The sequence below is a fragment of the Ochlerotatus camptorhynchus genome, unplaced genomic scaffold, assembly GCF_037179485.1.
Source record: "Ochlerotatus camptorhynchus isolate MF236.1 unplaced genomic scaffold, CSIRO-AGI_Acam_v1.1 ptg000186l, whole genome shotgun sequence".
Classification (NCBI taxonomy): domain Eukaryota; kingdom Metazoa; phylum Arthropoda; class Insecta; order Diptera; family Culicidae; genus Ochlerotatus; species Ochlerotatus camptorhynchus.
This window is the reverse complement of record NW_027040676.1, coordinates 61,248-89,166: the sequence shown is the minus strand read 5'-3', so window position 1 is coordinate 89,166 and position 27,919 is coordinate 61,248. Positions and strand designations below refer to the sequence as shown.

Below are 27,919 nucleotides of genomic sequence, written 5' to 3'. Positions count from 1 at the left end.
TCTCGGTTCGTAGCTCAGAAATAGCCTTCGAAAGCGCGTTTAAAGGTGATTTCTTATCAACTTGGCTCGATATAACTCGAAAATGAGAGTTTTGAAACAATTCGGCGCAGTTGTCACACATCCAGAACAGGTTTTAACTGTTGGATGTGAAATATGATTGCAACGCACGTGATACTCCAGAGAAGATGATGATTTGGAAGAAAGCTCCACAATAACCGCGGCAAACTACCACATCGATGCCCGTAATCGCCTCACAGCACCTTCCGCAGTGTTTCGCCATGGTAATGCGCCTACGCTTAGATCGTCCGCAAGCAAATTTGTGAGATTCGAGCAGTTAAATCACGCAAGATGCAAAGTTCAGTAGTAGTAGTTTGCACTTTTCACCAGCAGGTGTCGCTTTAAATAAAAAAAATCGGCGTGGAGGGTACAAGGCCTTTGTTGTTTAGGCACACCAATGAAAAAAAAAACACTCGCGGAAAGTGATATTATATCACCACGACATGAAGATCTAGATCGTACACGCACAGATTTTATTAACAGAGCTTAACTGAATGACGTAAGATCGGAATCAAAATTTACCGAGTTGAAAAACACAGAAAATTACAGGAAAAAAAGACCGGGAATTTCCAATACTATACACACAGAGCAGTGATGCTAGAATGCGAACATTGTTCCCTGAGTAATGCTTCAATGAAAACAACAATAGCCGTAGTTGTATAGCAAAGCTTGTCACGGAAATAGAAGAAGCACTGTTGGGCACTTTCTGAAATATTTCAATAGTATAATTCCCGTACAAACCCACCCTAATAAAAATGGTATGGTTAATTTGCTTAACGACGTGTTCTGGGTATCATCCAAACCATTTGTGGAATAGTTCAATGATTTGGGATATCGTTCGTTTATGGTTATTTTTTATTAGGACAAATAAATCTATATGTGTAAAAATAAATAAAATAAGAGTGATTTGCGGAAAACCCGCCAGTATCGCACCAAACGTCAGTGCCTATACGTAAGTGTACTACGACGATGCCGGACCTAAACCAACCGTCTTCAACGCTCCACTATGAAGCATAAGATTAGCCAACGTCCAGGTTAAAAACTAGTCAAGGGGAGGGGTGTTGTTTGCGGGAGAAGTATTGTAATATTATTGGCTCAAAACGCTTTCCACACTCCACATTCCGATTTATTTCGCGGACAACGGAAGAAGGAAATATAAAGCAACCCATTTCTCGATTGATTGTTGCAAAGATTTGCTTTGCACTTCATTTTGAACTTTTGCGCACGAAATAAAACAAAACAAAACAAAACTGCACAACGAAGAGCTCTATAATGGCATGACATTTTTTTCACGGATACCAGTAAGATCATTTATTTTTCATGGTTGCCAAAACAACTTTTTGTGCCTCCACTTATCTATGGAATCTATAGTATCTATAATAAATACGATATGGGGATTTCTTCTATTGTATGAAGAGTTTTGGTTCATTCCGCCTCTGTAATTTATGCAAAATGTTATTATGTACGATGGTGGTCTGCCTTTTGTGTTTCTGATGGTGGTGGTGGTTGCCTTTTGTGTTTCTGCCAAAACATCCCGACGCAACACCCCTCACCATCCCTCTCCAAAGGGGGAGTTTGGTAAAGAGAGATGAAAAAACCGATTTGTACCTTCCTTAAAAGTTGTCCTAGCTCGCTATTCTAATATCTATATGCAATCTTCACACTGCCGTACTCTAACGGAACTATCAACTCTATGTTTTCATCTACTCCATCTATCGTATAAAAATTACCACTACAGTCTGTTATTTGAAATTAGCATCTTCAACTATAAGAAAACAGATGGTATTGTGTGTGGCAGGATAATTTCTCAAAATGGGATTATACCATCTGTTTTCTGTGTATGGCCGTACGACTGCGCCCACTGATTTAACACACGGCGGCTCTTTATCCATGATCCGCTCCTCAAGCCGCTGCCATAAAATACTATCTAAGTTACACACCTGTGTACACGGATAGAAATCTCCTTATACCTTTTGGGCAAATTTATATTGCTGATTATTTATTAAATGTATGAGTCAACTAATAAGCAGACGCCTTGCAAAAAGTTAATGAAGATCATGTGTAAAATGAAATTTATAAGCGGTCACACATACCTTTTATGCATTCTTACTGGACCTATGTGGTTTGTCTTATGTAATGTATAAGGCTGATGTTTTGGCAAAAATGTATAAGTGAAATACATGAATAAAATAATTGATTTTCGTATCGTGTATAACCCTTAATGGGGTGTTTACATTTGTGCGGATTTGCTAGCGCTAGTGTACTAGCCAACTAGCACGAATTTCAGTTGCTCCTGAAATCTCATGCTGCTGGACGCTGATGTCCTGTTTACATTATGCTAGTGAACGTTTTTACTAGCAGCTAGCTCATTAGCGCTAGTGAAATAGCATAAGTGTAAACACCCCATAAGGGCGGGGTTGCAGCGCGCTTATGAGCGGCTCGCTTCGACCGTCACCAAATGAGAATTTAACATTAGCGTGACAATATAATCCCATTTTGAGAAATTATCCTGCCACACACAATAACTTACAATGAGAGAGTTTGGTTTAAAGTATTCCGTAGGAGAAAATTGTTGGTCTAAAAAAAGTAGTTTAATATTACATCCAAATAGCTGAACGTAGGACATACTGCTGGTTGTGTAATATTGTGCTCCTTATAAACATTCCACATTATGCGATGCTAACAAAAATGAACATAGAACATCGCAGCCACGATGTATACTTCCGGTTCCGGCATGGAACGAATTTCACCACATCCAACTGCGAAACACGTTTAGGAGCACTTTTGGTACACTTTCGATCGAACACACTTAATTTTTTTTTCAAAAATAGTTGCGAGTGAACCAACATTATCACCGCGTAAATAAACTAAAATTAAAATTATCACTCGCGATGCCACAAATTTCTGGTCCGGGAGAAAAAATCAAACAACGCAGATAGCGTCAAATCTTCTGTTGCTTGCAAACATGATGAATCATGTTTTCTTTCTCGATTCTAAAACTTCTCGGAAAGCGAGAAAACCACCAATCACACACGTATAACCGTCCGGAAGCTAATCCGGCAAATGCAACCGAAAACTATGAATGCGAACGCACGCACAAAACAGAGAACAAACTTAAAACAACCGTATCCAAAGGCGTTCGAAACTGAACTCATTTACACACAAACAAACAGTATTGTACATATAAAAAGGAATTAAATTCAGAAGCAACTGATAGTTGTGTTCTGGAAGTGTAAGCCGAATTTCCATCTTTTCATTGAACTAACAAAAAAAAGAAGTCTTTTCTTAAGATTAGCTAAATACATTATACATACATCAGCTTGAATTACATTGATCGATACTGTAAAATTGCACTTTTGTATTTATAACAAACACAACTGATAACGATCAAAACAACAAAACAAATCACTCCTCGTCACTTAGAATAATAATATCATCAGCTTCTTCGCTGCTCTGCTCTGCTGAGTTCGCAGGCTCAGGATAATAATTTTCTATAAAATCATCGGAAATGTCCGCTTCACTGTCATTATAGAAGCAATAATCGCTGTCGCACTCTTGTGCTGGTTCTGAGAGTAGATGGAAATGGAAAAACTCTGGGTACATATTGTAATAGCTCCTCAAAGAATGGATGCTGCTTATGTAATATGGTGCATTTCGCCACTGGATCAACAATCGTCGGCAGTTCTCAATTTGCAAGTCCTGTTTAAATGAGCATAAAAGGTAATGTATTTTCACGACTTAATTTACCAAAAAAAAAAACTTACCTTCAGAAAGTTGCAATTTTCCATTATGTATCGAATACTGTTCAAAGTAATGATAGGGGACTCACTAATATCGAGAACTTTCAACTGAGGCAAGCAGGTTGTTACTATCTTTACAGCTTCATCATCAATGGCAGGGCATTTTCGAATAGTGAGCGATACAATTCTCGGGCAGTTGCTGAACAGATCTTGTAATCCTTCTTTCGAAATCTACAAAATAGCAAAAACAAGCCCAAAACCAGCATAGTTAAAAAAAATGCAATGCAATGTTTTTTTTTTCGGTGGCAGATTAGAAATGATTAAAAGATTTCTAACATCCTAGGGGCCATTCAAATATTACGTAACACAAGAGAGTGGTAATGCGTTAAATGCCATATATTAAGTGTAGGAAAAGTGCGTGACAAAGGATGGTCCCCTACATTTTTGCGTTACATAAAATTTGAACAGGCCCTTACAATACATTTAATCGAATCTATCTATTTTTGGCCCTGATACTAATGTTTAAAATTAAACAAGTTATCATTATGAGGATTGTTCACCGTGAATTTCGCTAATGTTTAAAGTTATATTTTAAAATCAAATTTATAAATCCTTAAACATCCAAATGTGGTTTAAAGTCAGTGGAGGGGGACTGATACTCACCAAATATCTCAAATATTTTACGGTACTTTTTTGCTGGATATTTTCTGTAAAATATCATTTTCATCGAAAGTTTTGTAAAACATATGATTTTACCAATTCTCCGCAATCAAAACTGCTAAATTTCCGTAAATTACATAAATTTACCGAAAACTGTAAATAAAAATTACTGATCAAAACTACAACGGGCGTAAGTCAGCGATACTGTAAAAAGTGTGACGAATGTACTGTAAAAATAATCTTTTACAAAAACAAACCGTAGTAAAGTAAAAGATTTTTGTAAACATTACATTGTCAATCTCAGTATTTGCCGCTATTTCAAAGTTGAATTTTCTTCGGTTCTCCGGTGTGAAAAGTAAGTAATTTACTATTTTTGGCTATTTACAATCAGTTAAACCTATGCCGAAAGGTTAATTTTTCAGTGAACTTCTAGACCAATTGCTTTCAGTCACCATGGACGTAAGGCGGCCCAGTTTCCTTATCAAACGCAAAAAGCCAATTTGTGTATGGTTTGTTACGGAGTCAGAAACATCGTCCTTCTTTGTTGAATATTATTTTTGTACACTTAAAACATAAATCACATTTCCGATGTAAAATATCCATTAGAATTTCACATAACTTTCATGTGATCTCATAATTGGGAATCGCACCACGCAATCACATGAACCTTATGTGTCCAATGAAGTTTATGTGAATTTCAGATAAACATATAGTTGAACTTTGACTATATGTTTTTAGTATTACTTCTACGTGAAGTCAACGATTTACATAGTTGAAGATGCTAATTTCAAATAACAGACTGTAGTGGTAATTTTTATACGATAGATGGAGTAGATGAAAGCATAGAGTTGATAGTTCCGTTAGAGTACGGCAGTGTGAAGATTGTATATAGATATTAGAATAGCGAACTAGGACAACTTTTAAGGAAGGTACAAATCGGTTTTTTCATCTCTCTTTACAAAACTCCCCCTTTGGAGAGGGATGGTGAGGGGTGTCCCCCCCCGCCACCACTGGCAAAAAGAGATGAAAACCGACCCGTTCAAGCACCAACTGTGTGTTTGAAACAGTTCTACCGATTTTTACCGCACTTCAATTGTTATTTGAAGGAAGGCATCCAGTCGTAGGTTTGGAAATTGCAACTATTGTGGTAGGGGTAAACAATAGTTGCAATTTCCAAACCTACGACTGGATGCCTTCCTTCAAATAACAATTGAAGTGCGGTAAAAATCGGTAGAACTGTTTCAAACACACAGTTGGTACTTGAACGGGTCGGTTTTCATCTCTTTTTGCCAGTGGTGGCGGGGGGGGACACCCCTCACCATCCCTCTCCAAAGGGGGAGTTTGGTAAAGAGAGATGAAAAAACCGATTTGTACCTTCCTTAAAAGTTGTCCTAGTTCGCTATTCTAATATCTATATACAATCTTCACACTGCCGTACTCTAACGGAACTATCAACTCTATGCTTTCATCTACTCCATCTATCGTATAAAAATTACCACTACAGTCTGTTATTTGAAATTAGCATCTTCAACTATATAGTTGAAGATTTTTTTTTTTTGCTTCGCATTTCAAGCTTATTGCATATCGCATATTAGCTTATTTCGTGCTCTCAACTTAGTGTTCTAGATGCACTCCCACAGTTATTAATTGAGAGCTTTCGATGCCTGTACCATTTTTGCATTAATATGATTGTGTGGCAAGTCCAATCATACTTCTATGCCCAGGGAAGTCGAGAAATTTTCCAACCCGAAAAATTCCTAGACCGAACCGGGAATCGAACCCAGCCACCTCCAGCATGGTCTTGCTTTGTAGCTGCGCCTTTACCGACTGAGCTAAGGGAGGCCCCGTAGTTGAAGATGCTAATTTCAAATAACAGACTGAAGTGGTAACTTTTATCAGTATTTGTACCTTCCTAAAAGTTGTCTAGCTCGCTTTCTACTCTCTATATGCAATTTTCACACTGCCGTACTCTAAACGGAACTATCAATTCTATACTTTCATCTCCTCATCTATCGTATAAAAATTACCACTTCAGTCTGTTATTTGAAATTAGCATCTTCAACTATGTAAATCGTTGACTTCACGCAGAAGTAATACTAAACATATAGTCAAAGTAGATAAAAATAATTAATTTTGTTATTGGAAAAATATCGTGTGCGTTCCCAATGGAAACTACATGAAAACTTTTTTCAGTGTACGAGCGTACGATGATAATATACAAAAAAATAACGTTTTATGAGTCAAACGAATCGTTTGTTTTGTTATCATTTTAATTTTAAGAAAACACATGGAAGAAATAATCAATAAATCAATAAAAAATCATAATTTTGGTACATTCAGGAAAATAATGAATTACAGTTATTTCGGTAAAAATTATACCGAACGCTATTGTAAACTTTACCAATCATTCTGTAAAATTTACAATCCAGTTCAGTAAATTTTGACAGCACAAGATTGAAGAAAATTTAATGTACGGATTGTATGTAATAAAATTACCGAATAGATTACCGAATGTTCAGCTGTTCCATATTCGGTAAAAAATTACAGTAGGTATATTGTAAAAAAATCTTAGTGTGTACACACTTTGATTTTTTACAGTACACTGTAATTTTTTACCGAATATAAAACAGCTGAACATTCGGTAATCTATTCGGTATTTTTTTTATTTACAATCCGTTCAGTAAATTTTCTTTCTTTGTGAGCTGTCAAAATTTGCTGACCTGGACTGTAAATTTTGCTGAATGATCGGTAAAGTTTGCAATAACGTTCAGTATAATATTTACCGAAATGACTGTACATTATTTCTCTGAATGAATGATAAAAAAATGATTTTAATTATTTTTTCTCTAAATAAACGAAAATATTCGTTTGGCTCATGAACATTTATTTTTGTTTTTGTATTTTCATCGTGTGTCCGTTCAAAAATAATATCCTCTCTACTCAGTGTCAGTACACCGCACACAAACTCGCTTTGTTCCTGTTGAGGAAGACATTAGATCGCTAAATGTCGAGTCTTATGTCCATGGCACCTGAAAGCATATGGCCCAGTAATGAAAAAGAATTATACTTCCAGCTAATGGATTGTAGTAAAAACGTAAAGTAGGTACTTACTTTTAACAATGCACAGTGGTCCAGAATGCAGATTTAGCTGGAATGATATGTTTTGAGCCTGAAATTGAAACTTTAGACTAAAAGTCTCTTCTACAAAGTTGTTCCTTATAGTTAGGCCCTCATTTTTATGACAATGAATTCTAGGGTGGTTCCTATTATCATTAAAATCAAAAATCTAACTTTTTTGTTTGAATAAATTAAGGTATACATTCTTCGGCAAAGTTATAGCTGAGCTAATTTCAAGCAACTTTGTTGAAAATAACTTTTTTGTATCTCTTAAATTGGCCGATTTAGAGCTATTTTCTTGAATTGAGTTAGGGTGGCTCTTAAAAAAACAGTTTTTTTGCTCTATTTTTCTTATTTCGAATTTCTCAGCAAATGTGTCTTGAGATAACTTTTAGATATTAAAAAGGCGCAAATTTTTGCTACACAAAGCTTGTCAATATCTTTCGTCGATCAAGAGTTATTGACGTTTTTATACTAAAAATATGCACTTTTCAAATGTTAATATCTCTGGTTGGGGCAAACAAAAAAAAAGTTTATTGGCAGCATTTGAAAGAGCGTATGTTATTCTCAATAATATGAAAAAATTTGAGGTATGTTATTTTTTTAACTCGTATAAAATCAATTTGAATTAAGTCATATTTTTTACTATATTTGAGTATATCTTTTTTATTAGAAGAGATACAGGCAACAAATTCAGCAATAAAACATTCGTCTTAAAGAGTTTTAAAAGTCTCTAGAAGATGACTTTCATGATAAATTTCAAATAAAAAAGTTATTGGCAAAAGATGGATTTCATAGGACCACTCTAATGACAAATTTATATAAAATGAGATAGTACATTTGTTTCAATATTTGGACATTTAGTGTCTTCGAAGAAGTTTTTGTTCTTAAAAATTCCCTTCTTTTGGTGTTTGCAGACGTCAGGGTGGTCCTCAAATTAGGGAATTTTTAAAACTAACTTTTTTGTTTTACAAAATATAAACATGTGTTGTTCAACAAAGTTGTAGTTAAGTTACTTGCAAGCAACTTTGTCGAAGAAAATTTTTTTCTATCTCTTAACGTTCTCATTTTAGAGTAATTTTTCGGAGTTGACTTAGGGTGTTCCTGGAAAAAATAGTTTTTTAGCAATAACTTTTTTATTTGAAAATTCTCATGAAAGTTATCTTCTAGAGACTTTTAAAACTCTTAAAGACGAATGTTTTATAGCTGAATTTGTTGCCTGTATCTCTTCTAATAAAAAAGATATACTCAAATAAAGTAAAAAATATGAATAAATTCAAATTGATTTTATACGAGTTTAAAAAATAACATACCTCCAATTTTTTCATATTATTGAGAATAACATACGCCCTTTCAAATGCTGCAAAAAAACTTTTTTTTTGTTTGCCCCAACCAGAGATATTACCATTTGAAAAATGCATATTTTTAGTATACAAACGTCAATAACTCTTGATCGGCGAAAGGTATTGACAAGCTTTGTGCAGCAAAAATTTGCGCCTTTTTAATATCTAAAAGTTATATCAAGACACCTTTGCTGAGAAATTCGAAACAAGAAAAATAGAGCAAAAAAACTGTTTTTTTAAGAGCCACCCTAACTCAATTCAAGAAAATAGCTCTAAATCGGCCAATTTAAGAGATACAAAAAAGTTATTTTCAACAAAGTTGCTTAAAATTAGCTCAGCTATAACTTTGCCGAAGAACGTATACCTTAATTTATTCAAACAAAAAAGTTAGATTTTTGATTTTAATGATAATAGGAACCACCCTAGAATTCATTGTCATAAAAATGAGGGCCTAACTATAAGGAACAACTTTGTAGAAGAGACTTTTAGTCTAAAGTTTCAATTTCAGGCTCAAAACATATCATTCCAGCTAAATCTGCATTCTGTACCACTGTGCAATGGAGCACAGAAGAAAACTCATCTTAGAAATGGCAGCAAAAGTTGGGTTTGATCTCGGGTTTGATATTATGAAGTTTACAAAATGTTCTGTTTTTTTTACAAAACTCTCGTACAGCAGTTACTGTTTGTCTTTGTAAAATATTGGGTTTACAGTTCATTCGTCACAATTTTTACAGTATTGCGGAATTTCAGCCATTTACAGTTTTATTCAGCAATGTATAATTACAGTTGATGGTAAATTTCAGTAAATTGCGGAAATTCAGCAATTTTGATTGCGGAAAATTGGGGTTTTACCATTTATTTTTTACAAAGTTTTCGGTAAAAATTGTATTTTACAGAACGAATCCAGCAAAAAAAGTACAGAACTAGATTTAAGAAATTTGGTGTGTAGATAAAGTAAGTTATGTCAATTGGATCTGCTTAACGTCGAGCTCGGAAGCTCACGAATTGTATTATCGGGTCGCTATTAGCGAAATTTCCGAATTCGTATTCAAGCACAGAAGAGGGTCTTAGGGCCAAGTCCTCGGCCAGGTCTGAAAAATCATTGTCCATACAGCACCAGGGTTTGAGATATAGATTTTACGTCACAGAATAATAACATCGGGGGTCAAATGAATCCTGCTTTAAAATGCCGATAGTAAGAAAAGTTGTTGAATTTAGGGGATAGTCAAAGTAACAGTGGTTAAAAGGTTGGAAAATAAAAAGGTAGTGATGGATTTTTTTTCCGTCGATCTTGTTTTCCATACTGAGTACCAATGCTATCAACACTCGGGAGGCAGCTCCCACACCTGGACCCTACTTACCAACCCATCAACGCATGGACGGGGGACCACCGGCTTTACTTCCGGAGGAAGGCGTGATCAGAGATTTTATGCCTCAAAATATCTCGAAGGCCCCGATAGGGATTGAGGCCATGCCCTTTGCAGTAAGAGATAGAGGCACTCACGCCATGGGCGTAGCCAGAGAGGGGCAGGGGATAACTGTCCCCGTAAACCCAGCAACACAAAGGCTTTCGGTAAAATGGCATTCGGCCATATTTTCCAGACATTTTTTTTGCTTCTTACTACCTCGAAACCTGGCTACGCCGTTGACTCACGCTTATCACTACACAACCGGCGCCGCCATAGAGATGGATGACTTACTATTAATACCTATCGACCCTGTTTCATGAACTATAGAATCTAGATTTAGACACAAAGTTTCTTTTATTATTGTTATTTCTATTAAAGGAAATTCACTCCACTGCGTCCTAGCAAGAAGTACGGTCGACTTAGTTCGCGCTCCGCTATTTTGGAAGTTTTTTCGATATTCGCTTGATTTAAATTATCAGTTTTTCTCGCTTAGTGTTTCCTGACATAGTTCCCAGTTAAACAATTAACTAAAAGTGAGTTTTTTTCTGAGAAAAAATTGTGTTTTCGGCATCATCGGAAGAAAAATTGTTTTTGCGATTGCCAATTCGCCAACTATTTTGCGCACCATCGGTGCGTGGTAACGCATACCTGCACACGGATCATCGTCATCGAGTGTCAGCATCTGCCTCCGCATTTACACCGCTCATATATCATCGTGTGTTCAGCTGAGTGCCGACCCTCATTCAAGCACACACCAACGAAGACCGCCCGCACACGCTAATCGAAGATCATCCACGCTGCGCGTCGCTTTTCTGCTGCTGTTTAAACGCTCGGTGGTAGTAGTATAGGATTATCAGATAAGTTTTTTTTTTTTTTTTTTTTTTTTTTTTTTTTTTTTTTTTTTTTTTTTTAACTCTTTATTTGTTCCAATTTCAAAATAAATAACATTTCATTTTAACCTAGGTGCTCCAGTTACTGCAGTAACGTACCAGCCTTAATTGTTATGATATATATCTAAGTGTTTTTACATTGTTCATGTCTTGGCAATTCAGTATTTTAAACAGGTTTTTTAACCTGCATGTCAGTATAACAATTGATATCTTAAAACTAAAAACTAAAACTAAATCTTATCTAAGTATAAAGGGAATTAATCGTTGCAATTGAGGATTGTAACGATTTTTGCCGGAAATTATTACTTATTTTGTTGGACATTTGTGCTACAGTCTCAACATTCGAAATTCTATGTACTTCGGTTGTACTGTACCAGGGAGGCAACTTCAAAATCATTTTCAGAATTTTGTTCTGAATCCTTTGAAGTGCTTTTTTCCTGGTAGTGCAGCAACTAGACCATATTGGCACAGCGTAAAGCATGGCCGGTCTAAAAACTTGTTTAAATATTAGAAGTTTATTCGTTAGGCAAAGTTTGGATTTCCTGCTTATAAGAGGATACAAACATTTTATATATTTGTTACATTTGGCTTGAATGCCCTCAATGTGATCTTTAAAAGTTAATTTTTGGTCAAGTATTAATCCAAGATATTTCACTTGGTTTGACCAGGAAATTGGAACTCCGTTCATAGTGACTATGTGACTACTACTAGGTTTCAAAAACGAAGCTCTAGGCTTATGTGGAAATATTATAAGTTGAGTTTTGGAAGCGTTGGGAGAAATCTTCCATTTTTGTAAATAAGAAGAGAAAATATCTAAACTTTTCTGCAGTCTGCTGCAAATAACACGAAGACTTCTTCCTTTAGCGGAAATGCCTGTGTCATCAGCGAACAAAGATTTGTGGCAACCCTGAGGCAAATTAGGGAGGTCCGAAGTGAAAATGTTATACAATATAGGCCCAAGAATGCTACCCTGAGGAACTCCTGCTCTAACAGGTAGTCGATTAGATTTGGAATTTTGATAATTTACCTGCAGAGTTCTGTCAGTTAAATAATTTTGAACTAATTTCATAATATAAAGTGGAAAATTAAACTTTTTCAATTTAGCAATCAAACCTTCATGCCAAACACTGTCGAATGCTTTTTCTATGTCTAGAAGAGCAACTCCAGTTGAGTGGCCTTCAGATTTGTTTGAACGAATTAAATTGTTAACTCTTAAGAGTTGATGAGTAGTTGAATGCCCATGGCGAAATCCAAACTGCTCATCTGCAAAAATTGAGTTCGTATTGATGTGAAGCATCATTCTATTCAAAATTATTTTTTCAAAAAGTTTACTTATTGAAGAAAGCAAACTTATTGGACGGTAGCTAGAAGCTTCAGCTGGATTTTTATCCGGCTTCAAAATTGGAACAACTTTTGCATTTTTCCATTTATCAGGAAAGTATGCCAAATGGAAACATCTGTTAAATAATTTTACCAAGAAAGACAAGGTACTCTCTGGGAGTTTTTTGATGAGGATATAGAAAATTCCATCATCACCTGGAGCTTTCATATTTTGAAACTTTTTAGTTATAGACCTTACTTCGTCCAAATCAGTCCCCCAGGAATCATCAAAAATATTTTCCCGAGAGAAAATATTCAGATAATCCCGAGCAACCTGATTCTCAATAGGACTAGTAAGACCCAAACTGAAATTATGGGAACTCTCGAATTGCTTAGCAAGTTTCTGAGCTTTTTCCAAATTTGTGATCAAAATTTTACCACCTTCTTTAAGCGCTGGAATAGGCTTTTGAGGTTTTTTCAAAATTTTTGTGAGTTTCCAAAAGGGTTTGGAACTCGGGTCTAATTTAGAAATATTATTTTCAAAAGTTTTGTTCCTCAGGGCAGAGAATCGCTTTTTAATTTGTTTTTGCAAATCCCGCCAGATAACCTTCATGGCAGGATCGCGTGTTCTTTGATATTGTCTCCTACGGACATTTTTAAGACGAATCAAGAGCTGAAGATCATCGTCTATTATAATTGAATCGAATTTAACCTCGCATTTTGGTACTGAGGCGGCTCTTGCTTCAACTATAGAAGTAGTCAGAGATTCAAGAGCATAATTAATTTCATCTTTGGTTTGCAAAGGAATGTTTGGATCGAAGTTATATTCCATAAATGTTCGATACTGCTCCCAATCAGCTCTATGGTAATTGAAAGTAGAGCTGTTGGGATTACAAATTATTTCTTGGGATATTTCAAAAGTTACTGGAAGGTGATCAGAACCGAAATCAGCATGGGTAACCAATTGGCTACAAAGATGACATGAATCAGTTAAGACCAAATCAATAGTGGAGGGATTTCTTGCAGAAGAAAAGCATGTTGGGCTGTTTGGATATTGAATAGTGTAATAACCTGCAGAACAATCATCAAACAGAATATTACCATTGGAATTGCTTTGAGCATTATTCCATGAGCGGTGTTTTGCATTAAAATCACCAATAATGAAGAATTTAGACCTATGACGGGTAAGTTTCTGGAGGTCACCCTTGAGAAAATTCTTTTGCTGGCCTACGCATTGGAATGGCAAATAGGCAGCTATAAACGTAAGTTGTCCAAATTTTGTTTCAACAGAAACTCCCAAAGTTTCAAAAACTTTGGTTTCAAATGAAGAAAGAATTTTATGTTTGATTCGCCTATGAATAATGATGGCAACGCCACCACAGGGTCCATCAAGACGATCATTTCTATAAATCAAGTAATTTGCGTCCTTCTTAACCTTATGGTCAGGTTTAAGGAACGTTTCAGTTATAACGGCAATATGCACGTTATGAACTCGCAAAAAGTTAAATAGCTCGTCTTCATTATCTTTAAGAGATCGAGCATTCCAATTTACAATATTTAATGCTTTAAAATCCATTACTGAATTTTAAAGTCATGACAATATTATTTGCAAATTTTAGTCCAGTTTGAATAGCATCAAACATGGAGTTAGATTTAAGCATATCAGAAATCATGTCAATTAATGATTTCTGTAAAAATTCCATTTTGGGGGCAGTAATGCTTCCTAAGTCAAAATTGTCAAAATTTCCGTTAGAACGTTGGTTAGTATTTTGATTTCTACCCGCTGCAATAGCAGCATAGGTAGCTCCATTAACTCGCTGAACATTGTTAGCAGCGAGGGGAGTAGGTACAGATGAAAAATTTGAAGCAGGGGTGATATTTGTACCTACGGGTACGAATGTAGAATTTGTTCCTCGCTGACCGTTGTTAACAGCAGAGGAATTTGTACCTGGTCGGAAACGTGGAGCGTTTCCTACCTGACGGTTAGAACGAGATTGTAGGATCGCTTTGCGAGTCTTACATTCCCAAAAATTGGATTTGTGGTTTTCACCACAATTTGAACATTTAAATTTCTTAGGATCTTCCTTCACAGGACAGTCGTCCTTTGCGTGAGAGGAATCACCACAATTCATGCATTTAGCTGGCATGTAGCAATTTTTAGTTCCGTGACCCCATCCCTGGCACTTACGGCACTGGGTGAGGTTTTGGAAATTTCCTCCAGTCTTCCTGAAGTGTTCCCACTTCACTCGGACATGGAGCATAAGGCTAGCTTTTTCTAAGGCCTTAAGGTTGTTTAGTTCACTAGACTTGAAGTGAACTAAATAAAAATCATTAGAAATACCGTTGCGCGAATCGCCAGGACGGGATTTCATTTTCATTTTGATTACTTGGAGTGGCACAACTCCAAGTAATTTTGCCAGTTCATCTTTGATCTGATCCAGGGATTCACCACTGGGCAGTCCTTTCATGACAACCTTGAACACACGTTCAGTTTTGGTGTCGTAAGTAAAAAATTTGTGCTTCTTCTCAGTAAGATACTTGAGAAGACATTTAAATCCGTCCAAGGTTTCAGCCAATACACGGCATTCACCCCGACGTCCAATTTGTAGTGAAAACTTAACTTTCACGAAATTCAAAAGTTCCATGCGAAGAGCATGGAAATCGGTAGTGGTTATCACAATAGGGGGAATCTTTTCCTTCTTGGCATTAAGCCGGGAAAGTTTACTAGAATTTTTCTTGGATGATGGATCATTCTCATCATCCGTGAGCAAATCAAATTGATTACTCAAATTAATTTCATCAGAAGGGGGGTCAAGAGTTTGCCCCTTTCTTTTGCGTTTAGGCGCCATGGCGGCAGTAAATTTTTATCCAAATCGACTTCCAAGCAGATTACTATAAGAATCTGAAGGATCGAAGAGGAATTTTCCAAATCGATATCCAAGAAGGATTACCTCGGGTAGGGTCCAAACAAGGATCGAAGAGGAATAAGAGTTGAACAAGGTAGAAAATTTTTACAGGTTGAGCACTGAAAAGTGCTGTTTAAATTTGTTGTAGCTTTAGGTAGTAGTAACACTTCCTTCAGCAAAAAGCAAATAGATCCGCACGGCAAGAGAGCACGATGCGGACTGACAGATAAGTTTTTGTTTCTCTCTTTCGCCCATCAGTTAAATTTTAAGTTTGTGTTCTGTGTTTGTAGTTTTTTTTTTGTGTATTGTGTCCGAGTGATTATCGTTTCAGTGGTAGAGCGTTTTTCGCTCCCACTAGTACGGCAAAATGGACATTTTGTCGCAAGACGAAATGGACGTTTTGTCGGAAGATGACACCACTTTGCCACGCGATCGCAAGAAGGGTCGAAAACGTACGTCATCTCAGAAGACAGATGATGTCATCCCTGGTTCGTCGTCTCAGTCTGGCAAAGGACAGGCTCAGATCGCGAGCCTATCCAGATGACTGGACTGGCCCATGGGTTGTCTACTTTCAGCCCAGAAACAAACCTTTGAATGTAATGCAAATTACTAATGATCTGACGAAGCGATACTCGGCCGTGACTGAAATCACGAAGGTTAGGCACAATAAACTTCGTGTCTCCGTCTCTAACCTGAAGCAGGCTAACGAGATTGCTGCCTCCCAGCTCTTCACGCCCGAGTATAGAGTTTACATCCCAGCTCGTGACGTGGAGATCGAAGGTGTGGTCACCGAAGCGAGTCTGACCACCGAGATCTTGGAGAAGCAGGCGGTTGGCCGTTTCAAGAACCCTTTGCTTCCCCAAAAACTGGGCTCAGTATCTGTCAGCGAGGGTAAAAAGAGCTTTACCCCCACAGACTCGTTTCGGGTGACCTTTTCTGGTTCAGCCCTTCCTCACTACATCGAACTGGGAAAACTTCGACTACCTGTGCGCTTGTTCGTTCCCCGGGTCATGAACTGCCAAAACTGTAAGCAGTTGGGACATACGGCGTCCTACTGTGGCAGCAAGGCACGCTGTTCCAAATGCGGGGAGAAGCACGAGGATGGCGCCTGCACAGTCACTGCACCAAAATGCGTGTACTGTAAGGGAACTCCTCATGGTATCTCGTCATGCCCGGTGTACAAACAACGCGGGGAGAAATTACAACGCTCACTTAATGAACGTTCCCGGCAGTCTTTTGCAGAAATGCTTAAGACGGCCACGCCATCGACCAACGACAAAAATCCCTTTTCTCTTTTGTCAGATGACGAGACTGACTCTGACTTGGCTGAGGAGGGAACTTCTTTCCGTTTTTCAGCACGGAAACGAAAACGCATCCGTTCGCGGAAAGTTGAGAATGAAGAACCTCAAATCAGCTTGCCCAAATCAAGGAATGGTGGAAAAAAAGGAGTTTCTACTCCTCCTGGATTCAGAAGAACTGACTATACCCAGGATTTTCCACCTCTCCCGGGGACATCCAAAACCCTTGATGTCCCATTTTTAAGAACATCTGGGTTGTTCTGATTTGATAAAATTGTGGACGATATCCTCAAGTACCTGAATATTTCTGATCCTCTGAAAAGCATTGTTCTGGCAATGCTTTCTACTGTGAAGACTCTCTTGAAGCAATTGACATTGAAGTGGCCCCTCCTTGCAGCAATCATTTCCTTCGATGGATAATTTTCCAAACGAGGTCGGGGATTTGATCACTATTCTACAGTGGAATTGTCGAAGTCTTATTCCTAAATTAGACTCTTTTAAGTTTTTAGTTCACAATAATGATTGTGATGCATTTGCTCTTTGTGAAACTTGGCTCTCTTTAGATATTGATCTTCCTTTTTATGATTTTAACATTATTCGACTGGATCGTGAGGATTCGCGTGGAGGAGGGGTATTTTTGGGGATCAAAAAGTGCCATTCCTTCTATAGAGTGAATCTTCCACAATTTCCAGGTATTGAAGTTATCGCATGTCAGGCTATTTTTAAAGGTAAGAGCCTTTGTATTGCTTCTGTTTATATTTCTCCTAGAGCCGTTGTTAATCGAAAACAACTTTCAGATATATGTTCGGTACTTCCTGCTCCACGGTTGATCATGGGAGATTTCAATTCCCACGGTACAGGCTGGGGGGAACTGTATGATGACATCCGTTCTACTTTTATATATGACCTCTGTGATAACTTCAATATGACAATACTTAACAATGGAGAAGTAACACGTTTGGCTGGACCATCCTCGAATGGAAGTAAATTAGACCTCACACTTTGCTCTAACTCATTATCGTTGGATTGCACGTGGAATGTGATCAAGGATCCCCACGGTAGTGATCACTTTCCGATCAAAATTTCGATTGCCAGTGGTTTCAATCCGTCGGGAGTCCGTTAACGTCGCGTACGACCTCACCCGTAATATCGATTGGACAACGTTCAAGACTGCGATAGAGGAAGCCGTGTCGTCGGTAGAAGGGCTTCCACCGTTGGAGGAATATAACTTCCTCTCCAATCTGATCTTGGACAGCGCGCTTCGAGCTCAAACTCGGCCGGTTCCTGGAACGTCTTTGCGTAGGAAACCTCATTCCCCTTGGTGGGACCACCAATGCACAGAGGTTTATCGTAAAAAGTCCGACGCGTTTAAGCTTTTCCGGAAACGCGGAACACCCGTGTATTTCGAAGCGTTCTCGGCTCTTGAACGCGAACTCAAGAGCCTCATCAAAGCCAAGAAACGCGGATATTGGCGGCAATTTGTGGACGGATTATCGCGCGAAACGTTTTGGAACGCGGCGCGAAGGATGCGTAACCGGTCTTCGAACAACGAGAGCGAGGAGTACTCAGATCGTTGGATTCTTAAGTTCGCACGAAAAGTATGTCCTGATTCCGTGCCGGCACGGATGATTCCTCGCGAAACGACGAATTCGGTAGACGAGATCAGCCAGTCTTTTTCAATGCTGGAGCTCTCACTCGCGCTCCTTTCGTGTGGCAATTCGGCTCCGGGGGCTGATAAAATCAAGTTCAACTTGTTGAAGAACCTCCCAGACGTCGCTAAGAGGCGCATGTTGAACTTGTTTTGTCAGTTCCTAGAGCTCAATATTGTTCCGGATGATTGGAGGCAAGTAAGAGTTATAGCCATTAAAAAGCCTGGAAAACCGGCTTCAGATCATAACTCGTATCGTCCCATCGCGATGTTATCGTGCATTCGAAAATTGTTGGAGAAAATGATCGTTTTTCGCTTGGACAAATGGGTTGAGATGAACCAGCTACTCTCAGATACTCAATTTGGATTCCGTAGGGGCAAGGGAACGAACGACTTTCTCGCGTTGCTTTCCACAGAAATTCAGTTGGCTTTTGCTAAAAAAAAGAGCAAATGGCTTCTGTATTCTTGGATATCAAGGGGGCTTTTGATTCAGTATCGGTTGAAGTATCAGTATCCTTTCAGACAAACTCCACGCTTGTGGCCTTTCTCCAGTAATAAATAACTCTTTGTACAATTTGCTGTCAGAGAAACATATGAGCTTTTCTCATGGAAACTCTACAGCTCCTCGATTTAGTTACATGGGTCTCCCCCAGGGCTCATGTTTAAGCCCCCTTTTGTATAATTTCTACGTCAGAGAAATTGACAATTGTCTAAGTGACAACTGCACGTTGAGACAACTTGCAGATGACGGAGTAGTGTCTATGACAGGGCCCAGAGAGGCCGACCTGCAAGGACCCTTACAGGATACTTTAGACAATTTGTCTACTTGGGCTATTCAGCTAGGTATCGAATTCTCCACGGAGAAAACTGAGTTGGTCGTTTTTTTCTAGGAAGCATGGGCTATGCACAACCGAAGCTTCAACTTTTGGGTAGGCCGATCACTCATTCCATGTCTTTCAAATATCTTAGGGTCTGGTTCGATTCCAAATGCACCTGGAGATCCCACATTGAGTATCTGAGACGAAAATGCCAACAAAGGATCAATTTTCTTCGAACAATTACCGGAACGTGGTGGGGAGCCCATCCGCAAGATCTTCTAACGTTGTACCGGACAACGATTTTATCGGTTTTAGAGTACGGTAGTTTTTGCTTCCAGTCGGTGGCTAAAACGCACATCATCAAACTGGAACGGATCCAGTATGCACTCGACTCATACGATGAGTCTCGAAGTGTTAGCGGGCATGTTGCCACTATCTGATCGGTTTTCAGAATTATCCCTCAGGCTCCTCACCCGTTGTGAAATTATGAACCCACTGGTGATTGCAAACTTTGAGAAGCTTCTTGAGCTAAACCCTCAAACTCGTTTTATGACATTGTACTACGTGTACATAACACTGGATGTCAGCCCTTCACAGCATAATCCTCATCGTGTATGCTTCTCCGACTTCGGCAATTCAGTTAGTTTTGATTTATCTATGACGCGGGAGATTCGTGGGATCCCAGAACATCATCGTTCCATGATTGTTCCGTCAATTTACGCTGCAAAGTTTGGCCAAGTTGATTCCGCAAGATCGTTCTTCACAGATGGATCACTAATAGAGTCGTCCGCTGGTTTTGGTATTTTTAACGAATTTCATAGCGCCTCTCGAATGCTTCAAGCTCCTTGTTCCGTATATGTTGCTGAGCTGGCGGCAATATACTATACGCTAGAAACGATCGCCTCACTTCCACCAGATCACTATTTTATTTTTACGGATAGTGTCAGTTCTGTCGAGGCTATTCGCTCCATGAGGCCGGTAAAGCACTCCTCGTATTTTCTCATGAAAATACAAGAGCTTTTAAGTGCTTTATCTTTAAGATCTTTTGTCATCACCTTTGCATAGGTCCCATCTCATTGCTCGATTCCGGGCAATGAGATGGCGGACTCACTTGCTAAGGTGGGCGCTATGGAAGGCGATATTTACGATCGACAAATCGCCTACGATGAATTTTTCTTCATTTATCGTCAACAGTCACTCGTCAGCTGGCAGAATAAGTGGAGTGAAGGGAGTTTGGGACGATGGCTATATTCGATCATCCCTAAGGTGTCGAAGAGTCCTTGGTTCAAGGGGTTGGATGTGGGTCGAGACTTCATTCGTATGATGTCTCGCCTCATGTCCAATCACTATTCGTTAAACGCTCACTTGTTCCGTGTTGTGCTGGGGGACAGCAATCTCTTTGAATGTGGACAAGGTTACCAAGACGCCGATCATATTATTTGGTCTTGTGCTGAGCATCGTGGAGTCAGATCGGAGCTGTACGATTCCCTTCGGGCTCGAGGTAGACAACCTAACGTTCCAGTTCGGGATATTTTGGCTAGACGCGATCTGGAGTTTATGAAACTCATATATGTTTACTTTAAGAATATTAACATTAGATTGTAAGTTTGATTAACCTTGTGTTTAGTTTGTATTTTGTACGTGTGGGTTTTGTTTATGTTTGTTTTCAAGATGAATAGAAATTAGTTCATGTTTTAGGATTAATTAAATATTTGTATCGTAAACCACATTTCAAACCTCCCTCTCCCTTTTCCCATCCAAAAACATTGTAAATCTCCACTAACCTCGAGACAACCACGAGTATCCGGTCCAGCTCCTTTAACTAATATATAATATAAGACATCAATAATTTATAACGAAAATGATAACTAAACGGCGCCGGTGGTGTAGTGGTAAGCGTGATTACCTCTCACACCAGCAGGCCTGGGTTCAATACCAGTCGGCGCCGCCGGGATGTTCTGAGGCATAACATCTCTGATCACGCCTTCCTTCGGATGGGAAGTAAAGCCGTTGGTCCCCGGTTCATGAGTTGATGGGTCGATAGGTAGGGTCCAGGTGTGAGAGCTGCCTTCCTGGCACGTCGGTAGCATTGGTGCTCAGCACGGAAAACAAGATCGACGGAAAAAACAAACCAAAGGATGAAAATGATAACTTGGCTCTGTAAAGTTTATTCGATTGAGCCTGTACAAATAAAGTAATTAATAAAAAAAAAAAAATAAAGGAAATTAATGTTTACAACATTTTAGCTAGTAGGCACAACAGTTGGATAATGGTCAATGAATAGTATGCCATACAACCCCCTGCCCTTTGGTTCAGTGAGGGTTAGGACGCGTTCTGCCAGGTTGGTCGAGCCAGATTTCATGTGTGAGTAAGTGATGATAATTGCTATGTGCAATTCATTTTAAAATGTGCGTTTTATATTTCATCACAACTCACAAGTAGTTCTAAAGAGCCTGAACGAAATGTGGCGCTTGTTCCCTCGTTTCACATCCATTGAACCATTCTGAACGGCCATCCTGCGATACGATACGAAAATGGAATGATACTCGTTAAGAAAATACCCGGAGATGCGCCTATAATTAAAAATAGTCAGTACATTTATATAAACGTACTACGACGTGGAAGAGAAGAATGAAATTAATGAAAAGCATATGTGATACCATCACACGGTCCAGGCCTACAGCATGAGATTCAACTCTCCCACCTGCTTAAGAATGGCCTACGGGAGATATTACCGAAATTTCCGAATTCGAAGCGAAACTGATCCAATTGACTGATATAGCTTACTTTATCTATCATTTCTACTCACTTTTAACCACACTTGGAAGTTTAAGCAACAGTAGCGAATTTACCGGAAAACAACCCTAATCATTATTCAATTTTTGGATTTCACAGTATGTTCTCATAAAGCGTACGATGCATACACCATTCTTCACGCGATTCCTAACGCTTACAACTACATAACGAACGATTTAAAAAATACGTAGTTAAAATCTCGATTCGACCGAAAATATATCAGTACGCAATCATTAAGTATCGTGTCGATACGGTAGACTTACGTTAAAAAAACCCAGAGATGAAAACCTACCTTAAAATTTCGTGTAATTTTCAATGTGCTGAGGTAAGGCAAATGTATCTGTATTAGTGTCTTATTCGTTATAAAATCACAACAACAGATGGATAATGAGTCGAGCTGCTTTAGTGTTACGATGGACTTGAAAAAAGGGATGAATGTTGTTCGTGAGCTACACTGTAGGTCAATTTCAACCAAATCAGCCAATCGATCTCCGATTGATGCGAGAATACTTTCACATCGCACCATTGATAGCGCGGTAAGAGTCAGCTTCTTTAGTCCAGCACATTTTTCGTAGATGGTCTCCATTGTGTTTCTAGTCAGTTTTTTCGTATGTAATCGAAGTTCCTCAAGGTTTTCAAAATCCATGCCATTAAGTATACTATTCATATTGCTGGAATGAGATAAAGATAGTACCTGTGAAAGAGAGAAAGTAGGTTTAAAGTAAGTATGCTCTGAATAATTTATTCTAGATATACGCAGTCTTATACGTATAATATATAAATATATATATATATATATTTTTTCTCTCCATCGCGAAAAGTCTGCTATTTATCAATTTTATCTAGATGAACGCGTCTTTGGGACGGTACTAATGGATATTTTTGGTCGCTATTGAAAATTCAGTTTATTGCTGAATTTATGTATGGGCCCAAATTAGGGGAATTTAGGCCGACATTACATCCATTTCCATATATGGTTCGAGATTCCCATACAAGTGAAACAGAAAAATATAGCATGCTTTTTTGAATCGGCTCAGTCTGCATGAAGCAGCCGATTTCATCAAGGAAGTTCTATTAACAACCAAGAATTAATCGTTAGAGGCATACTGAAGCATTAAGAAGGTGATATGTGTCACTATAGGAAATCATCATCGTTGCAAATATAAAGAAATTAAACATAACCCTTTGCTTCAGTACCGTCAACCTCCATGTCCATGGGGAGGGTTATATAAGAGATTTCGCGTATTGAGAGAATAATATAGCAATCGAGCACAACAAACTCAGGGGAATACAATACCTCCAAAAGTTTAAAAGTTATTAATTGTCACATACCTCTACTTTTACTTATTTCCTAAACTATTCCTCTCCTTGTTAATCTGCTTAATGCTATTGGTCTGCTTGCGTTTTCTTATTAAAGTTCAAGACTAAATAAGAAGATTTATTCTACAACTTTAAAGGTTAGTTGCCTCCCTAAGCGGACCCCCCGCATCCTAATTCTTTTGTTAATCTACCTAATGTCATTAGACTTTCTGAAGTTTCTTATTTAAGTTCATTTGATGATTATGATATCTCATTAGTCTAATTTAATAAATAATTGAAATCTCTAATTCACCTAATCAATCATAACCCACGCTTTATTAAGTACCTGCACTTGTGTTTGTAATCTAAAGTTAAACGTGTTTCAAGTACTTTTGATTTTTACCTATAACTATTTATTATATCTTAGTTCCACTCAGGTAACTAAAATGATTCATTTTGAAGTTAGTTTCCAAGCTGATTTTTAAATTATATAGGGTATATGCTCCAACTATGCTCACACGCTTCCATTATATCGCACCACAAAAATACGTATGGGTATGTCACAATAGAAGCACGCCACAGTGGAAATCCCGAGCCATAGTTCAAACACTTATCCCAAATCAAAATGAAGCACATATAAGATTAGTTACAATACCATGTACAAAAATGATGTTTAACATTGTTTCCTGAGTAATACTTCAATGAAAACAACAATGAAAGCTTGTCTCGCAAATAGAAGGAGAACTGTTGGGCACTTTCTGAAATATTTCAATAGTATAATTCCCTTGCAAACCCAAATAAATCTATATGCGTAAAAATAAATAAAATAAGAGTGATTTGCGGCAATACCCGCCAGTATCACACCTAACGTCAGTGCCTATACGTAAGCGTACTAAGACGCGGCTCTCAATCAAAGGAGTAACAAGTGTGATACTATGACTGCTAGACTAGATCTTTGGTTCTCTCATGCAGTGGTTTATCAGAGAGGGGAAGCTTAGTAATCCCCATTGCCTGCCCATGACGCCATTCTATCGCGGCCTGCCCATGACGCCAGCAACGCCGGCCATAAACCTACCGTCTCCAGCACTCCACTATAAAGCATGAAAAAGCCCGCCCACCAACAGCAAGGTGCAAAAACTAGCCAAGGGGAGAGACTTTCATTTATTTAAGAAAATCTTAGCTCAAAAATTGTTCAATTTAAAGTTTGAAATGATGGGTACATGATTGTTACTTCGGTCATTGATTGGTGCTCGTTTTCTAAAGGCGGGGCCAATCTAAAGTTAGGTATTCTAATATTGAAATCTGTGAAAGGGAATCTAGTATCATGTAGATCAAAACGTCCAATGTAACACTCATTGATTATGTCAGTGAGAAAAATCGTCCAATGTATTGCGGATTTCGCACCTGATTAGACTCCTGCGCTAAAAATAAGTACACAGTATTATTTTCGTACTGGTCATAAAAGTTAAATATGGAGCTTCTTAATGCTTTCTAGAGCTTTAATTCAACAGCGTAGCTTGCTAGCAATGTTCTTAAGCTGTTACTGCTTTCAAATAAGCCGATTTTTTAATTTTCTGGCATGTGCGAAAATATTACTGAGCAATTATTTTTTGCACAGGAGTCTAGTTTGGTGCAAAATGCGCAATAACATGTCCGATGTACAACGCGACTTGTCAAAACGTCCTATGTGTTTTTTTTTTAATGTTGTAGCATGAAATTCAAAGTTAAATTGTGATTTTATTGTTTCTACTGAATTTTCAACGTTATTATTCACTGACTCCATTAAAAATAGTATTGCAAAATATATTGTTTCTAAACAGTTTAAATAATAATCTGTCGAACTTCAGCTTCGATTTTCTCAAAATGGTGGATATGTTACATTGGTCTATTTGAAAAGTGACGCGAGAATTGTTCGAACTGAGTTGAAGAATTTCTCGTGATGGATTAAAAAATCGGTGCATGGAACGTTGAACTACCGATTACAAATTTATACATTATTCCACACGTTATTATTCCGAATGGGCATTACCCCGTATCCTTTGCGAAAAACTATTGATTATATATTTTCCTTATATATTAAAAGAAAGGAATATTCCCTTCTTTATCGTATATCCAAAGAATTAATTATTTCCTTTTCTTATATTTTCAAACAAAGGAAAACCCCTTGATCCATTAAGGGAAGGTCCATTAATTATGTCACGCAAATTTGGCCCATTTTCAACCCCCCCTCCCCCTTTTGTCACATTTTTTATATGGACCTTAATTGTTTTTTGTAAGGCTCGTCACAGTTTCCAAAACCCCCCTCCCCCCTAAAAGTGTGACATAATTAATGGACGATCCTTAAGTAGTTTTTCTATTCTTTTTATATATGCGAAAGAAGATTCCAAGAGTGACTACAATAAACAAAAATAGTCAATCTAATACATGGCATACTTTTTGGGGAATGGTATATTCTGGGAAATGGTTTTCTGGGGAATTGTGCATTCTGGGGAATGTTATAGAATCGTCTCATGTGTATGAAACTCCATAGAACATGGGACAATATTATGTGTCCACCGGCAGTATAGTTGTGTATGGAGACTCCGTACACAACTACAGGAACCTAACGCTTCTAACGTACCGCACGTGGCGTAGTTTATAACATCAAACACCCTAAACGGTTATTAGAGTTCTTTTCCAAATATTACATAAAATCCGAAAAAAAAAATCTGAGCAATGTGAGTACGCGCACAATTTCCGCAGCGTAGAGACACTCCCTGTTTTTTCTGAAGGTGAAATCGGGAGCGCACTCGGGTGTATCTTAAGTGAAAACACGGAGTGAGGCTCAACGTTGCGAACATGATGAAGTTTGATTGGGAGAATACAATCCATACAAAAAAGATAGTACGGAAAATCAATTTCAGTCTAAACGGAAATATGTGGTGAGTATCTGGTGTCGACAATAAGCAGAGTTAACGTCTAGGCATAATCAAGGATTCAAGGGATATTACCTACCAAGAATAAAAAAAATCTTATCTTACCTTGAGTTTTGGCCATTTTGTAGTTCTTAACTCAACATCGTCATTGATAGTGACTTCCAAAAATTCAAGTAAAAACATGGTCTGGGCTATTTGAGCAAGTACACGTAGTGAGATGGGCATGTTAATGGATAGTTTCCGCAGATTTCTTTGTGTCGATATTGTTTCCAGAAGCGTGACATAGTGTAGCTCATTCGATGGATTCCGATGCAACTTCAAAGATTCGAGATTTAATGCAGGACACCCAAATATGGTTCGAATTGTGCGAGTTTCGCTGAACAAACAGGACAACACTTTTATATTTCCTGCGTACCTCTCGATTACATCTGTTCTTGGATCAATATAAGCCTTATCCACTGTCACATGAATTTCGGCCGAATTACCACTAGTCAGCAGATCAACTATAGAAGCCTCATTTTCAGCTTTAACGTTACAAATGCTAACTAATTGTATGCTGTTACTTCTAGGCTCTAATTCAGGTACAAAAATCGAGTGGTTATATATCTCACAGCTATCAATGCATATGGTTTGCATTTCTTTCATTAGATGAACTATTAAGAATAGTTTCCCATCTGTTAGACGGCAATCTTTCAGAGTTAAATTCAGTACATATAATCCCATGTTTGCTAATAGAATAGACAGCTGAATTACAGTTTGTCTATCTAGGTATGCAAAGTCTATATCCTCGAACATCAAATCTTGATACATTCTTGTGCTTTTCGCCAACCTTTGTAAACCATTGTGGAAACTGTGCTTATTGATGACACAATGCTTTTTTGCAATCGTCAGCAAAGTATCTTTCAATACACGTTTTTCGAATATTTCCTTCCAACGGAAGCAAACTTCTGTGGCTCGCAAGTGGTCGCTATACGGCAGAAATGAATAGATGTGCTCAATCATCTGGAAGAGTTTAAGATATTTAAAAGTTTGTCACTATTTGATGAAATTGCACGAACTTCACATGGCAGGTTTTCCATTTTGATTGACGCCACAAATTAAAGTATTCCTGTTCACCAATTTGATGCTTTGAATTTCTCATAATTTGTTTACAAATAAAAACACTAACGGGTAAGAAGGGTACACGCTTATTCTGGTCAACTCAAAATTGAATTGAATGTACTCATCTCAGCGGCAAGTAGGGCTACTCAAAATTGAGTAGCCTTATGTTGACTCACTTTTGAGTAAACGACGTTCCCACGTGGATTGATTCAAATCCACTCAGCGATATTTTCAGTTGCAGGGGGGTTTTTGTTTTGATTTTATTTAAGGAAATGAAAATTGTCTGCTCCGGATTCATTCTACCGGAGCAGAAAATGGTTCAACACCATTGCCCTACGCAATTTCTACTTACCTGAAGGAATTTCCGCCCGTTTTGAGTGAAACATTCACCCGTTTTCTAGGATGTTTCCTCCAACATGGTTGACCTTTTTTCTAAGTCCAGAATTTTGCTGACTGAGTGGGTTTTACTTAGTTTGACATTTCTTGTTTACTCAGTTTTTGACAACTCGATACATCGGACGAAATTGAGTACGATCGACTTACCCGGTGAGTAAATTGAAGTTAGCGTGCGGAACATGGGAGATGAGTGAAAAGAACTTAAT

The 27,919-nt window shown here is 38.0% G+C and overlaps 1 protein-coding gene across 1 annotated transcript; it reads right to left on the bottom strand.

Annotated features, from left to right (window-relative positions):
- Positions 1–745: 745 nt before the first annotated feature.
- Positions 746–27,355, bottom strand: LOC135702204 (uncharacterized). The gene is made up of 5 exons (XM_065223228.1): positions 27,275–27,355; positions 26,322–27,218; positions 22,295–22,696; positions 3,822–4,028; positions 746–3,756 (listed from the first exon to the last, which is right to left on the bottom strand). The coding sequence occupies exons 1-5, from the start codon at positions 27,293–27,295 to the stop codon at positions 3,463–3,465; spliced, it is 1,821 nt and encodes a 606-aa protein (XP_065079300.1). The 5' UTR covers positions 27,296–27,355; the 3' UTR covers positions 746–3,462.
- Between the last annotated feature and the right edge of the window lie 564 nt (positions 27,356–27,919).